The sequence below is a fragment of the Selaginella moellendorffii genome, unplaced genomic scaffold (assembly GCF_000143415.4).
Source record: "Selaginella moellendorffii unplaced genomic scaffold, v1.0 SELMOscaffold_2, whole genome shotgun sequence".
In the NCBI taxonomy this organism is placed as follows: domain Eukaryota; kingdom Viridiplantae; phylum Streptophyta; class Lycopodiopsida; order Selaginellales; family Selaginellaceae; genus Selaginella; species Selaginella moellendorffii.
The window spans coordinates 3485959-3501136 of record NW_003314263.1 but is presented as its reverse complement, the minus strand read 5'-3'; the positions used below and the strand labels follow the sequence as shown (position 1 = coordinate 3501136).

Sequence of the window (15178 nt, the reverse complement as noted above, 5' to 3'; positions counted from 1 at the left end):
TTAGGCAAGAACTGGGAGGGGGTGTAAACCCTAGCAATTGGGCCAGCCTCAAATCCCCATAGGACTGCAGAACAAGGGTGCTTGGTTCTAGTCCACACAGCGGGAGAGGAACTCCCATCAGATGAAGAAATTGCATGTCAATAAAGCAAAACTAATAAAGTATAGATCCTACCTCAACCTTTAAGGTAGGTTAAGTTTTTTAATTTAAATCCATGCTTTAATATACTTTTGAGGCACCTTTGACTTAAGCCAAAGTTGATGCTTAACAATTCTTCCCCGTCACATTAGTAATCACCTTTTCTGGGGAAATCCATAGACATATATACAAAGGTAGATATCAAACACACTTGATAACCCACTTTACCAATATGCTAATTTCTAAAACAACTTCATTACAAGTAGGCATGGTTTGTTAGCCGTGGTGTTGCAAAAACTTCAAGTGGAACCTTTCGTCTCACTGCCACTCCTTCTGAGATCTCGTCCATGCTCAGCTCCTTGCCACTGACCTTCCACTTGAACCCATGGACGAGGCGAGCAAGAGCATACGAAACCATGGCTACGCCAAGAGACAATCCGGGACAGATCCTTCGACCAGATCCAAAAGGCAGCAGCTCAAAGTTCTTCCCCTTGAAGCTGATCGATCTCTCCACAAATCTGTCCGGGTTGAAGAGATTGGGAGACTCCCACAAGCTTGGATCTCGTGCAATTGACCACGCGTTGACCAAAACTCGCGAGTTCATGGGGATCTTGTAGGCAGTCTTGCGTTGAATAGTGAGGGAGTAGCATTGGCGCTGGCGGATGCAAGCGAAACAGTTCGTTGACAACACTGTTGATGTAGCTAAGCTTGCAAAGATCGGCTTCCACCACCATCCGCTCACGGCCCACAATTGTGTCAATCTCTTTTTGGGCTTTGATCATACATGTTGGATTGTTCATGAGCTCTGAAAGTGCCCACTCGGTGGTGATGACCGAAGTTTCAGTACCAGCAAGCATCATGTCCTTGCAAAGAGAAAGCAAAGTTAGCATACCAAAGGAAACTAGACTTACTATGTGTGTAGCTTAATTTCAATCGAAGTTGAGATAAATCTTGAAGCGTGGGAATCCTCACCATTAGAAAATACTCCGCAGGTAATGACCGAACACAAGTATCCCAGATCAGAACATGGTATCATGTTTTCCTCAAGGGCTGCATGCTGGCACATCAAAACCAGAAAAAGGAAAAGTCGGCTTGGCTCGACTTGGCTGGTTAGCTATGCTCTCTCTTTTTCTGCGAGAAAAAAATAAATTGGGTGGAAAGGACTTGTGCCCTGCTTTTTTAAGAGGCAGTGATCTATGCTGTAGAAACTCGACAGTATGGCATAATCCTATAGAAACATGGTTTAGTTGAATTTTTTTAACATTTACCAATTTATTATCTAAGCTCTCATTCTATCAATTAAATTTATAGGATAATTGAGATGGCCTAAAGAAGTCTCGACAAACTTCATAAAGATTCTAGGTTGCAATTTAATGTGAAATATCCTTTTTAAGGTATGGAGAGAAGATGCAATGTAAACTTTACTTATGCAATAGATCCTATTTCTATATCTTTTATAGAGTCAAAAACGTGTTTATAAAACCACACTAACCACTCAAAGAGCTTTTTTCATAAATGCTCAATATGCTATAAAACAAAATGGATTTAGTCCTTGTTTGGATAAAACTCTAACACTATGAGTGCTTAGTTATATGCTCAGGATGTGCTTGGGTCTTCCAAATTGACAAATACCCCATGTGTATGTATTGAATATTCTATGGGATTCTTGGAGGTAGCTAGCTTGCAAGCTACAATATAATGAGTTGCACCAAAAATAAGACATATACATAGAAACCATAGTTTATAAATTTGCAATATGCTAAAGAAAAAACTTGAAATGCCTCTATTGTAGCTTGGCTAAGTTGTGATTAGATAACACAAATTTAGCATCAGCTAAACTATTATCTTTTAGGTTGACAATTACATCAAGAATTGATAATCTCTTTCGCATTGTTAGTCCAGATGTGATGAATTACCTCTTTAAGTGCTACCTTAAAATATACACCTTTCTAATTTGCCATATATATTTGTACAATGATAGCATTGAAATTTTAAAATAGTGTATGAGGTAGGCAATGGTCTTAGTCTCAAATGGTCAATGGTCTCAATGGCCTTAGTGAATCTAAGTGCCAAATACAGCTAAACTACAAAAGCCCCTCAATTGCAAAAAATGACAAAAGGCATAAAAATGTGCAAATGAATTGAATCTAGGAGGCTGGAAAATGATTGAACCTCTAGGACAGCAACATTATCACTATCAATACTTGAACTACAATCTGAGTCTAGATGAAAGGCCATCCTCCTCCTCTTCCTCCAACTCTGCTAGTAAACCTGGAAGGATAGTAAATTTGAAGCAAACCTGGAAAGAAACTATGCTTATATGATAGGACTTTGATGTCTATAGATAGCAAATTAACAGTGATTCAAAGCCACTTTTTACACTACTAGCAAAAATGATCAAACCAATCATGAGCAAATTATGTTACCTTCTACATCTAATGCCAACATACTGAATGACAAGGCATCAAACTTGATAGACTAGGGACATCATCCACCATTGTACTGGCATCAAGAACAATGCATAAGCTATCCATTGCCATGGGATGAAGATTTAATGCTCATCCAATAGAAAAACATTATGTGGGTGTGAAATCTATATCCTTTTAGGAATTGCATGCCATATTTGGCATTGAAAATACTCAACCTCTGTATTTTCCAGGTAATTCCTTGTTTGCACAGTCTCATGCTTCTTGTTGGGCACCACAAGACTGCCAAAACAAAATATAGATAGGTAAGATAGATAAAAAATGATGACATCTGTATTTTCCAGGTTGTGGTTTTTAAAGTTATTTCAGTTTTTTGTCAGAAAGAGAAATAATAAGTAATGTGTAACAGCAGCAATGTTGAAGAATGGTTGTCTCCAACTCAAGAATCCCTCTATTGATAGTGCCTTATAAAATTTCTAACGAGTTGTGGACATATCAGCATAAACACCACATGAAACGTTGTGTCCAGCTTCTTGAAATTGGGCTAAATCCTGAATCACTGGGATTTATAGGCTTGATCCTTGCCTAAATGATACCATAGTATCCAGAGCTCCATCACGTGGCAGGCACTCAACTCAAGCAGAAAAGCTGTCTAGTGTATATTGCACGACAAATCCATACTATATCACCTAGTATAAAAGAAAGCTCCAGTCTAGAATTTGGATAGGGGAGCTCTCCATCACAAACGTGGCAGGCCAAGCAGTTCGCCGCCATCTCCACAGTGCATCAGCCTGACATTCACCAAAGCCATGCAATTGAACCCTTCTTGATTCGCCTCCCTGGCACCTTCTTTCGAGGAATGCAATTGAACTTGATTCCCCTCCGTGGCACCTTCTTTCAAGCCTAGATCGCGGGGTTTGGGTCAGATTTCGACTGGAGATGGCGACTCCTCGTCAATGGCCGAATGAATGCGTCGGCATTCTCGTCAAAATGTAGGCTCAATCTTATGCTTTCCACAAAAAGATTTGAAACATAATTTCATCCATTCATAGCATGAGACCAATGACAGATAAGTATATTGTTTAAATTAATCCTTTGAAAATTGCATATGCTATAATAAATGCAGAGAGCCTCTCATAATTCCCTCTGAATATTTTGCCCATTTTAAACCATAAATTTCTGTGTTCCTGATCATAATATATACCACCTGCTGCAATCGCCTTGACCATAGCATCGCGTATTTCATCAGCGCTGGCTCCCAGGGCCCTCTGTATTTTGGGAGACTCTATCAACTTCTCAAGAGCTAGACATCTCTTCCTCGTCCCATCTGATGCAACAAAAATCCCACTCTTGTTCCGATCTGTAGCATTATTTGGGTGACTATTTAGAGTGTGGCCTACAAAAAACAGCTTTAGTAAATACTTCCACCAAGCAACGATAATTCACTCACACTCTTCTGTCCACGTTTTGCAGTCAATGTCTAGAGCCAAGTGATCCTCAAATATTACCTGCGCAAAACAACACAAAGAAAACAGAATTTTTTTTTGAGAAACACATTCCAACGGAAAAAACACTGTGTGCGTACGTGAACAATGTAGACGATCATGGCACCGAACGGCACTTTGTTTCTCAGTTGTTTAGGGCCGCCGTCAAAGTAATGCTCTGGAACTCTGGACTGGAATTTGAAGATTAAAATCAGCCCTCTCCATGCCAGCTCCCTTATTTCTCCCAGCTCGGATTGCGAGCAAGGGACCCCATCCGGCTCCCACTGCGCGTTCCTGCATAGCTGCACGAAATGGCCGCTAAGATCCTTGCCGAAAACGGCAGCGGCGGCACGGTAGAGCTGGCGCTCGTCGCTGCTTCCCACTGGCACCGACTGTGCGTGCTCCACGATCGACTTGCCCGTCGAGCACAGCGTCTGGAGCTCGGCATGGTCCCGCTGCCCCTTCTTCGTCAGTGTCCAAGTGTAGATCAGACGGCCAATTTGCAAGCTTGCATCCGTAAAGTCCATAACGTATGGAATCTCGCGAGGCCTGTGCTGGTAAACGAGCGACCTCCTATGCACCCAACGCTCCAGAGGTAAAAGAAGGCTTTTGTCCCACTCGAATTTGTGTGTCACTTCTGCGTCCACCTCCTGCCAAAATAAAATAATAATTAAAAAAAGAAAGAATAAGAAGCCTTAAGAGTCTCATCTGTGTTTTGCAAGTCGAGCTAAGGATTTCACCTCTAACACCTGACGGACGCCGGGGGTGAGGTCGATCGACTGCCACTCTACCATCGGGAGTTCCTTGATGCAAACATTAAAGACCCTGTCGATGTTCTCCCTGGGTAGCAGATAGAAACCCTTAAACCTGTATGCGTGCACGGTGTCTAGGAAGAAGAGCAAGACGTTGCCCAGGTGCCCCCCGCCGCCAGCTTTGGCTTGAGCTAGGAAAGCGTCGAGCCATTCGAGCGGCTGCTTGTTTACCTGGACCTGGAGCTGCAACCACGCGAAGAAGAGCACACAGAGTTGCTCGCTCACATCAAACAGGCGCATGGCATCCAGAAGACATGTTCGCGTCGAGAAAGTACAGGGAACTCTAGACATGAGCGACACAAGATCTGCACAGGTGACTGGTTAGAAAGTGAAAAGGAAAAAGGAGAAGCCATACGTGTAATTCCTTCCTCTGAAGACATCGCTTCAGTGGCTGGCGTCTGAATGTCTCTCGCCTTGAGCTGCGACCATAGAAAAAAGCTCTTTTACCGCTTTGCCACCAGAAATCTCGAGAACTCACCTCTTCAAGCTTGAGTACAGCGTAGTGGCAAGGGAGCACGAAGGACAGCAGTTTCCGGTCACCATAACGTTGCTGGTTGGAGCGGCCTCGCTGGCGCATGAAATAGTCCACAGCGATGAAGAGGTGCAGGAAATTCTCCGGGATGGGAACCCGGAGGACGTGGGCGATTGCCATAGTCCAAATCTTCCACTTGAGCTCCGACACACTCGACCCATCTACATCGTAGAACCACGACGCCCCTGCTGAAGAATCCAGCTCCAGCCCAAAGCGCTCGAATGCCCCTGCCACCACTCTCAGCAATCGGGTACCTATGCTGCTCTGGAACCAATCGGACACGATCAGACCGACGCGTGGATCCCATCCCACCGCCGGAGTCATTTGCTCTGGCTGAGTCCATCCCGCATCCATTAGCCCAATAGGTGGTATTCAAAGGTCTATTTATTGTATTCTTCACAAAGAATATTAAAGGAATATTTCACTAGCAGGAATATTCTGGAAGGATCTTTTTTGCGAGGTTGGGCCAGTGGGCGCGCGGCACGGCCCTGGGCTGAAGGAGTGACTGTTTGTTTTCTCCCCAAACTCTATCTTTGACTGCAGCCGTGAAGCTTCAAAGCTTTTGGGTTTACCCCTCCTCTGCTCCTTTGCGGTGGCTTCAGGGATGGATTTGCGGTGGTGGTGGCCGTGGCATGGGTTTAGAACCTTGCCTGCACTTAAGCAAGACTTAGAGTAGGGAGCACAATTGCACTCACAATGCCAAGTGCCTTGAAGCAATTGCGCTCTCTGCTGCCTTCTTATACTTCTATACATATTGAGGGAGGTATTCATACCCTTACATTGCATGTACACCTATCCTAACCCTAAAAAAGAGTGGCCACCCTGTGGATTTGATAGCCACAAATGCAATATGCACTAGTAGTCCTTGCTCTTTAGCTTGGTTTTGTCAGGAAGATGCCGTGTGAAGCAAGTGCATGTCAATATTAGAACGTGTTGACGCAAAGCAAATCACCACCCAGCCACCCCATGCCATTGTTTACAGCTGTCAGCACGTTCCACTTCCACCAGGTCCAAAAGCATGTTCCACTTCCACTAAAAGCCTTTGATTAGTTGTGAATTAATCTATGTAAAATAAATTGACTAAATTTAACTTAGTCATATTTTAAGTAAGATTAATGCCTAGATTATAACAAGTCCTTGTCCAGAAGGACTGCCTACTTCTTGGGGCTCTAGTTCTATTCTCAGTTTGAAACATCCAAAAGAAATTTACTCAAGATTCATTCCTCATCAAAACACTTTTTAACTGGTTGACATAAAAAACTTGCAACTTCACTTGTTAAGCCACTTTACCAATACGTTCCAAAGCTTTATAGAGGGGAGATAGCTTATTATTTCTCTAATCTCTTAAGGATATAATGGTTGTACAACTTTATAATACTGGAAATATCACTTGCATATAAATGAGTCACTAATCTTGAAAGTTTGATGCTCATTAGTATACCTTTTAGCTTGGTCTTGATTTATTTACAAATTCCTCTTGCATACATTTAAAATTTCATCCAAATCTATGGATAAACCCTTTTCCTCACCATCCATCTTAAATCCCTGAGAGCTAAGTAAACTAAGCTCAAAAGCTGTCCTTAGATGACAGCCATGCATTGTAAAGTAAGGTGTCATCATTTTTATAAGCAAACTCTACAAGAATTAAAAATTTATCCCACAGCCAGTATAAGCAAACTCCACAAGAAATGAAAATTTATCCCACTATTTTTGTTGCCTATGAATAGTGCATTTAAGTATGTCTTCAACCACATAGTTGACTCACTTAGTTTGTCTTTTATCTAAGGATGATCCCTACTACTTAGTTTGATGCCAATCTTTATGAGTTTTGTAAAGCTTCTCCAAAATTCATTTGTGAATTTTGAGTTTCTGTCACTCACAATCTCCACTAGCAAACTAAACTAAAGAAAGACACACTCAAGGTATACCACAACTAAGTCTATACTCTTCATTACCTTCTTCAGAGGAATCAATTTTACAAACTTGGTCAAGAGATCCATAATGACTCAAGCTTGTTCATTTTGTTTAGCAAATCTGTGATAAAATCCATGGATATACTCATCCATCTATCATTTGGGATAGACAATGGCACCAAAAGCCCTGCTGACTTTTCCCTTGGCCCCTTCACTTGCTGACAATTTTCACATGTCTTGCAATATTTAAGAATATCATTTTTCGTGTTCTTCCAAAAGAGCCTATGCTTGATCAACTCGCAAGTCTTCCTCCCCCCAAAATGACCAGCCTCTGGATGGTAATGGTAATAATAGAGGACATGGTTGATTAGCTTATGAACTCGAGGAAGATATACCCAGCCATTATACAAGAGTAAACCATTCTAGTATGAGAAAGGTGGCTCCATGCACACACTAAGCTTTTGTAACTCAACATTTTGCTATTGAATTTGTTTGACCATACCAACAAATTCGGTCACAACCTTTGTCAAAGCATGACAAATCCTTTCCTAGAATTCTCCAATAAAATTAGAGTGCACACGAGACAAGGCATCATTTGCACATACAACCTTGTGCTCAATTGGAAATTTACTAAACTCTATGTGTTTGATCATCTATCATGCCTAGTGAAAGTTAAGCCCCTTTTGGGTGAATTAGAACACTAAAGGCTTATAGTCCATGAACACTGTAAACACAACACCAAATAAATAATGTTGCCATATATCATGTGCATTAACAATTGCCAAAAGCTCCTACTCATATGTAGAGTATTGCTACTCTGTTAGGTTTAATGTCCTGCTCTCATATGCAATAAGATGATTGTCTTGCATGAACTATATATGGTTTGCTTGGATCTACAATATGTAGAACCAAAGTATGTGCCAAAGCATCCTTTAAAGCTTGAAAACTTTGTACTTGCAATGTTTCCCATTCAAAATAAGTGTTCTGATGAAAAAACTGAGTCAAGGGAAGAGTAATATCAATATAGTGTTTGATAAACTTGTAGTAATAACCAACCATTCCCAAGAAACTCCTCAACTTAACAATATTTGTTGAAGTCGGCCATTCTTTTACAATAGCAACCTTTTATGGATCAATCTTGACTTTGTTAGCAGAGACAATGCAGCCTAAATACTTGCATTCAAATTGCATAAACTCGCATTTACTCTTCTTAGCATAAACCTTATGCTTGCATAACAAATCCAACACTTTATGCAAATGTTGTGATTTTGCCTTCTCGACAGACATCTTTACAGGAGGACTTCATAGGACATTTTGTTGTGGTGCATGGGTGAACACAAGGTCTCTGAGCTCCTTCATGCTTTCCACTCTTGTGTGGGGCATTTCTTGGGACAGGTCATAGCATAACTCCTCTTGTGCCATGGCTACTTTTGGCCTCAAATTCACCAGGAAAGCTTGGACTATGTAAAGGCATGTAAGCAATGCCAACAGTTTAACCTCTAAAGCCACGTTCTATGTCTTTCTTTCTAACTTGTCACTTCTCTAGGTCCCTTTTTCTAGTGGGGACTTGACTTTATCAACCCACTAAGTTCAAAAGGACAATGATATATCATCATGGCAATAGGCTACTTCACAAAATGAGTTGAGGCCATCGCTCTATGACAAGTAAATCAATAGTCTATAGCAAAGTTTGTCTATGAGTACATTGTTTGCCAGATTTAGAGTTCCTGTAGTTTTGATTTCCGATTGTGGTAGCAACTTCTTCAAATAGGTGATGCAGCATCTTCTCCAGCAACTATAGGTCAAGCACATAAAGAGCACCAGATACTATCTTGAGTGCAATGGCCAGACAGAGTCTAGCAACAAGATATTGAAAACCATTATCTCAAAGTTTGTGGAGGATCACCTAAAGCATTGGCATGAGCACTTGGTTATGGTATTGTGGGCCTTTTGGACATCTATCAAGACATCCATCTCCACGACTCCATTCTCTCTTGTTTATGGGATAGAGGCCATAGTTCCAATGGATCTAGGTGTAATCACTCGCACTTTTGCTTCAATATGCAACAGAGATGCATGCGCAGGCTGTCGGGCTCCACCCCGCGTGCACCATGTCGGAGTCTGATTCGGGCTCCATCTCGGAGTCGGGTTTCGGCTCGGACATGGACACATGGGGTGAAAGCCCAAAGTGCTTGTCTCCCTGGGGCGTGGTAGGCTGCAAGCACCGGAAGGATAGTGGGGGATGGGAGTGTGGGCACCTGAGGTCTGACCTCGGCTGCCCAGCTCTACACCCCCTGCTGGACTTCCAGTGCATGCGCGGGCTGCCAGGCTTCACCTTGCGTGCACCATGTTGGAGTCGAGTTTCGGCTTGGACATGGACACGTGGGGTGAAAGCCCAAAGCACTTGTATCCCTAGGGCGTGGTAGGCCGTGAGCACTGGAAGGATAGTGGGGGATGGGAGTGTGGGCAGCTGAGGTCAGACCTCGGGTGCTTGGCTCCACACCCCCTACTAGACTTCCAGCACACGTGTGGGCTCTTGCCTACTCGCACTTGGGCTTGAAGTCGGGCTCGAGCACGTACTCGGGCTTTTGCTTGGGCTCACGTTTGGACTTGGCTCCTGCTCATGCTCAAGCTTGAACTCTGATTGGGACAAATAGCCAAAAGCTGTTGTCCCAGAAAGAGGAGGGATTTTTTTACCTGTAGGATGATGGATGGGCTTTCAAGCTATGATCGACGCAGAAACACTGCGATCTCAACCTTCTCGAGCAGGAGCTCAGCGTCATTGGATTCATTCTCACTAGAGTGGAGGCTCTCAGGCAGCTAGGGTTGAACTGTGGCTGCCCAACTTTGCTTCCCATACAAATGAGGGTTGGCTTGCTTGCTAGGGTCACGTCATGGCACTTTGATGGCTCCCCTTGTGTGCCTCACATTGTGGGCTTCCCATGCCCACCGGCCGAAGGAAACAGTGCTTAGTGGCTCTGGTGGCAAGCACATGCAACATTCGTCCAGGTGTTACCCGATCGGTGATCCAGACGTGGAACTCCCGATGCAATGTCGCATGTGTGAGTGCTTGTGGCCTTTGGCCGGTGGCGTGGGGGGGGGGGGGGGCCTCCCTAGTATTGATGGGGGGTGGGGTTGTGCAAGGGTTCTCGGCTGTAGAGAGAGCCTCGGCATGGCTTCCCTGGCACCTGCTCCAGCATTCGGCAAAGTCGTGCTATGCGGTCCATGGGTATGGCCTTGGGACCACATCTGCATGCTTGTTAGGCAAGGGGGAGGGAGGCAGCAGTGTGGTCCTCCGGGCTTCCAAGGGAGGCAAGCCTCGGGGGTGGCATGTCTGCTTGGCAAGGGCCAGTGTCACGCAGCAGGTGTAAGCAACCAAAGAGAACAACTTAAGAGACGATCCATGGGGTTCAAATATAGAGGGAAAGGGCTCATGAATAAGAGTGCACTCTTTTTTCCAATTGGTTAAAGGTTTTGGGATGTTTGGGGTTAAGTGTCCTTAGGTTTGAATAGTAACCTCCCGGGAAGTCCAAATTCAGGAGCTTACAGTGGGAAAGGGGAGGGGCCCCCACTTGCCATATGATGGAGGGAGGAAGGGGGGAGGATTCTCCTAGGCCTAAAGCGCACGGAGAAGGCATAGGCTAAGCCTCAGCCTACATGCACGTGAGGGAGGGGGAGAAGGCCCTGCCTGCCTGCCACGTAGCACGGAAGTGTGGGAGGGGAAAAAAAAAGTGGCCTGGAATGTCTGGGGCCTAAAATGCGTGATTTTTCCCAAAAAGTTGGAAAGGTATCACATGTTCCACAGGCTTTTTTTGGGGCCCAAAATGCGCAATTTTTCACGAAATGTTGGGGAGGTACCCCACATTTCGCGGGGCGCATTTTGGGGCCCAAAATGGGCGATTTTTCGTGAAAAGTTGCAAGGGTACCATGTGTTCCGTGGGCTTTTTTTGGGGCCCAAAACACGTGATTTTTCACGAAATGTTGGGGAGGTACCCCATATTTCGCAGTGTGTGTTTTGGGGCCCAAAATGCAGTCTTCGTGAATTGTTGGGGAGGTACCACATGTCCCGTGGGTGTGCTTTTTGGCACCCAAAAAGAACACGGGATTGTGGAGGTACACTGTAGCTTTGGATCAGCTACCCACACTATAAGAGTAGGGGGAGTGTGAAATATTTCAAAGTGGGTTCAAACTATGACTATGGCATTGGATCCCATCAGACCTCCAAAGTTTAGCGTCCTTGGGATTGAATAGTACTAGGCTGGGTGACCATCTTGGAAGTCCAAGTGACCCCCTCTTTTTTTTTAAAGAGACTAACTAACTAACTATGAGAACAAGCCAAAGGGCATGCCACGTGTCAATGTGACACACATTAAAAACCATAAAACTCAAAACAAACCAAAGCACATGCCACGTGTCAATGTGGCACACATTGAAAACCATAAAACTCTGAGCACAAACCAAAGTGCATGCCATGTGTCAATGTGGCACATATTGAAAACCATAAAACTCTATGAGATGAAACCAAAGGCCATGCCACATGTCAAAATAGAACTTGGATATATCCAGGGCCAGACACATCCGGGGCCTGGCATATCGGGTGCCCGACATTCCGGGGCCTGGCATATGGGGTGCCCGACATGTCTGGGGCCTGGCATATCAGGTGCCTAACATGTCCGGGGCCTGGCATATCGGGGCCCGGACATATCCGGGGCCGGACATGTCCGGGGCCCGACATATCGGGTGCTTGACATGCAACTTAGCAATAAGGACAAGCTTCATGCACCTGACTTGGAGGTTCTTGCCTTTAAAGAATAGCAATAAGCCATGACTAAACATCTCTTTCAATGCAAGTAGAAGATCAAGTTAGTCATTGACCACTAGCAGTTTGTTGAACTATTCGAGGATGGCAATTTTGTTCTACTCAAGGAGTTCATGCCACATTCAAAGTTCTCTCCTTGCTAAACCAGCCTCTACTTTGTCTAGTGACACATTAGAGGTGGAGCATACATGCTAGTAGATGTTGATAGACATGAGCTCCCACACGCTCACAACCACTCTCACCTCAAATACTTCATCTGGTGAGGCATTCCTCTTCTCTTTTTTTTCATTTGTTTATTTTCTTTCACTTTACTCTTATTTTTAAAGGGTGTTTTTCCGCTAGATTATGGCTTTTACTTTGGATTTCATGCTTAGGCTGCATTGCTATTTGTATGGAGTTTTCCTTACTTGGCTCAAGTTATGTTCTAGGTTCTTTGGCTTTTTACTTACCATTACTATACCCCATGCATTCCCCACACCCTTTCCATATCATTTGCACTTATAGATCCATCACCAAACACTTCCAGCAGCATTCCCACACTTACTTCTAGATGCCCGTCTTGCATCTTTCATCCTTTCACCATTATCCACATCTTTGTTTGAGATCATATTTACACTATACCACAGACACATTACATGCACTAGCATCAAAAGACATCACCTCATTTGGACATACTGTTTTTGAGGTATCATTTCAAACATTTGTCGACGATATGCCAGCTTTTTTGGAGGGACTTTCTTCCAACTAGGTGAACCTATTCACTCAAGGCACCTAGATGGATCCTTAAGTGAGGCCACAAAAGCCAAAGCCACTTTCTCCTATTCCAACACTCAATGGACACATGCCACCTCTCTTTACTAACAATCTAATGACTATGCCGTCCTTTCCAATTGAGGTTTTCTTTAGTGTGACACATCAGACCATAGGCTTTACACTTTTAGAGTGCCACCACCATTTTAACACTCCACCAAATCACTCCATCTTTCATCATTTCTACACTTACCACCCTTTGGCTCTCTTTCTTTCTCAATTTCAACCAATCTTTGGAGCATATCTAGAGTCATAATGAGGCTACATTTGCATATTACACTTTCTTGAACTGAAATCTAGATATGTGTTAAGTTCTTTGGGTACTCACTTTTTTTCTTTTCTTTTTCTTCTCTTCCACACTTTTCTTCATTTTCTTTCATATTAGGGTTTAATTTGACTATATAGGGTTTCCCATTGGGTTTTCCTCCCTATCTTGAAACTTTACATATACCCCTTTTTTTTTATTTTTCCACTTTATTTTCCAAAGTTTATACTATTCCACGCAGATACCAGCACTTGGCATTAGCAGCAAAGGTACACTCTACACTCTTTAGGGGGTTCTTGTGTATTTGGAGTCAGTGCAATGCACTATGGTCTCATGTTATGGCGTGGCCAATTAGAGAGTGAAAGAGAGAATATTTTTGATTCCTAAAATATTCCCTATCCTCCTTGTATAAAACCTTTGCCCCACAAGGGCAAAGAAAAGCATTTATGAAGAGCATTGGAGCATTTCTTGTGTTTGAGTGAGTGTTGGGGGAGCACCCTTCATCCCTTCAATAATACATGTGGTATTGAAGCAAATGGGATAATTCCCATTGATTAGTGGCTATTCAAAATATAATATACCCTTGAGTAAAGTATATTCCTACCCTTAAAATTAAAATAGGAACAAGACATTCATAACAAGATGATATTCATTATAAGCTTTACATAATTTAAATCATAGTTTTGTCGTTTAATTTGAGAAATGCACTAACCACATTTACTTGATTGATGACGGAGGTGTTTGGGCTTTATATTTATAAGTTTGTGGAGATTTATTTGGATGATATTTTTCTTTTTAGCAAGAATATAGAGGAGCATAAAGTGTATTTGTGCAAATTTCTTTTGTTACTATATGATAGTAAACTTTATGCAAAGAGTAAATGTGAATTTGTAAAGTCAAAGATGAAGTATCTAGCTATATTATGACATCTAAGGGTGTCAAGACAAATCAAAGTGTCACGAATATAACTATGGGTATCAAAAGTTATTTATTAAGAATTTTTTTTGGATATTCTTCTTTTACTACCATGATGGTAGAAGGTTGGTATTATTGAACCTTTTATCAATCTTTACCAAAGTTAATTGAGAAATTGATTATCATGTATCCAAGTAAATATAAAGTAGGAACTCTTATATGTTTTTTGTTGAGCATACTTGGTTTAGTATAAATAACTTATATACTGGTGTGCTTTGGGTGTCACCCAACTTACAAAAGATGATATACCCCTATTTGTAGATGATATAGAGAGATAAATTAGAGGCCTCAACCCTCATAAGTAAATAAACCAAATCTATCAATAAGGTTTAGATAAACTATTTTAAACATGCAATTAAAGTTGTTTACATAGTTACACCCTTTTTATAGATAGGCAGGTGATGTGATTAGTCTATAGTAACTTTAGAGATTTCACCATGCACATAAAGTGTCAAAGATAATTTTCTTATACTAACCCAAGCATAGATGGATAATATCAAAATCATAGACAATGATATCTTAAAGATCAAATTATTAGTGAATTATGTTTATATTAAAACAAAAAAGTATTCTAATAAAGTTATCATTCAATAAATGAGGATTATAGGAACCACTAAGACCACTATAGTTTGAAAGTGTAGGATTAACCATCCAAAAAAATTAAATAGCAAGTGTATCATGAAGAAAATTCAATGATAAAGTTTAACTATCAAAGATTATAAATAACATGCTAAATAACTTATTTAAAAAATATAAATATCATTAATTAGAAAATAAAATACTTGCAAATGTATCACCTAAAGGAAATAATATCTATTATATAAAAAATAATTATAACAACAATCAATAGAATAGAATGAATGTAGTAAAGCTAACAAACACTTATTCATGCTAACTATCACACTAACAAATTTGAATAGAACTAGGATAACAATACTAAGGAGTTAAAGTTGCTTAAACAAGTGTTAACAACATCTTACCAACATCTCAAACCCAAAATACTAAT

At 42.0% G+C, this 15178-nt stretch overlaps 1 protein-coding gene and 1 pseudogene across 1 annotated transcript; one reads left to right on the top strand and one right to left on the bottom strand.

Annotated features, from left to right (window-relative positions):
- Positions 1-612: 612 nt before the first annotated feature.
- LOC112341222 lies at positions 613-5744 on the bottom strand. The gene is made up of 8 exons (XM_024661034.1): positions 5337-5744; positions 5214-5277; positions 4787-5163; positions 4148-4696; positions 4013-4070; positions 3687-3958; positions 1137-1193; positions 613-999 (listed from the first exon to the last, which is right to left on the bottom strand). Exons 1-8 carry the CDS (start codon positions 5742-5744, stop codon positions 613-615), a joined length of 2172 nt encoding a protein of 723 aa, XP_024516802.1.
- Positions 5745-11479: 5735 nt separating this feature from the next.
- Positions 11480-11598, top strand: LOC112342582 (annotated as a pseudogene).
- Positions 11599-15178: the final 3580 nt, after the last annotated feature.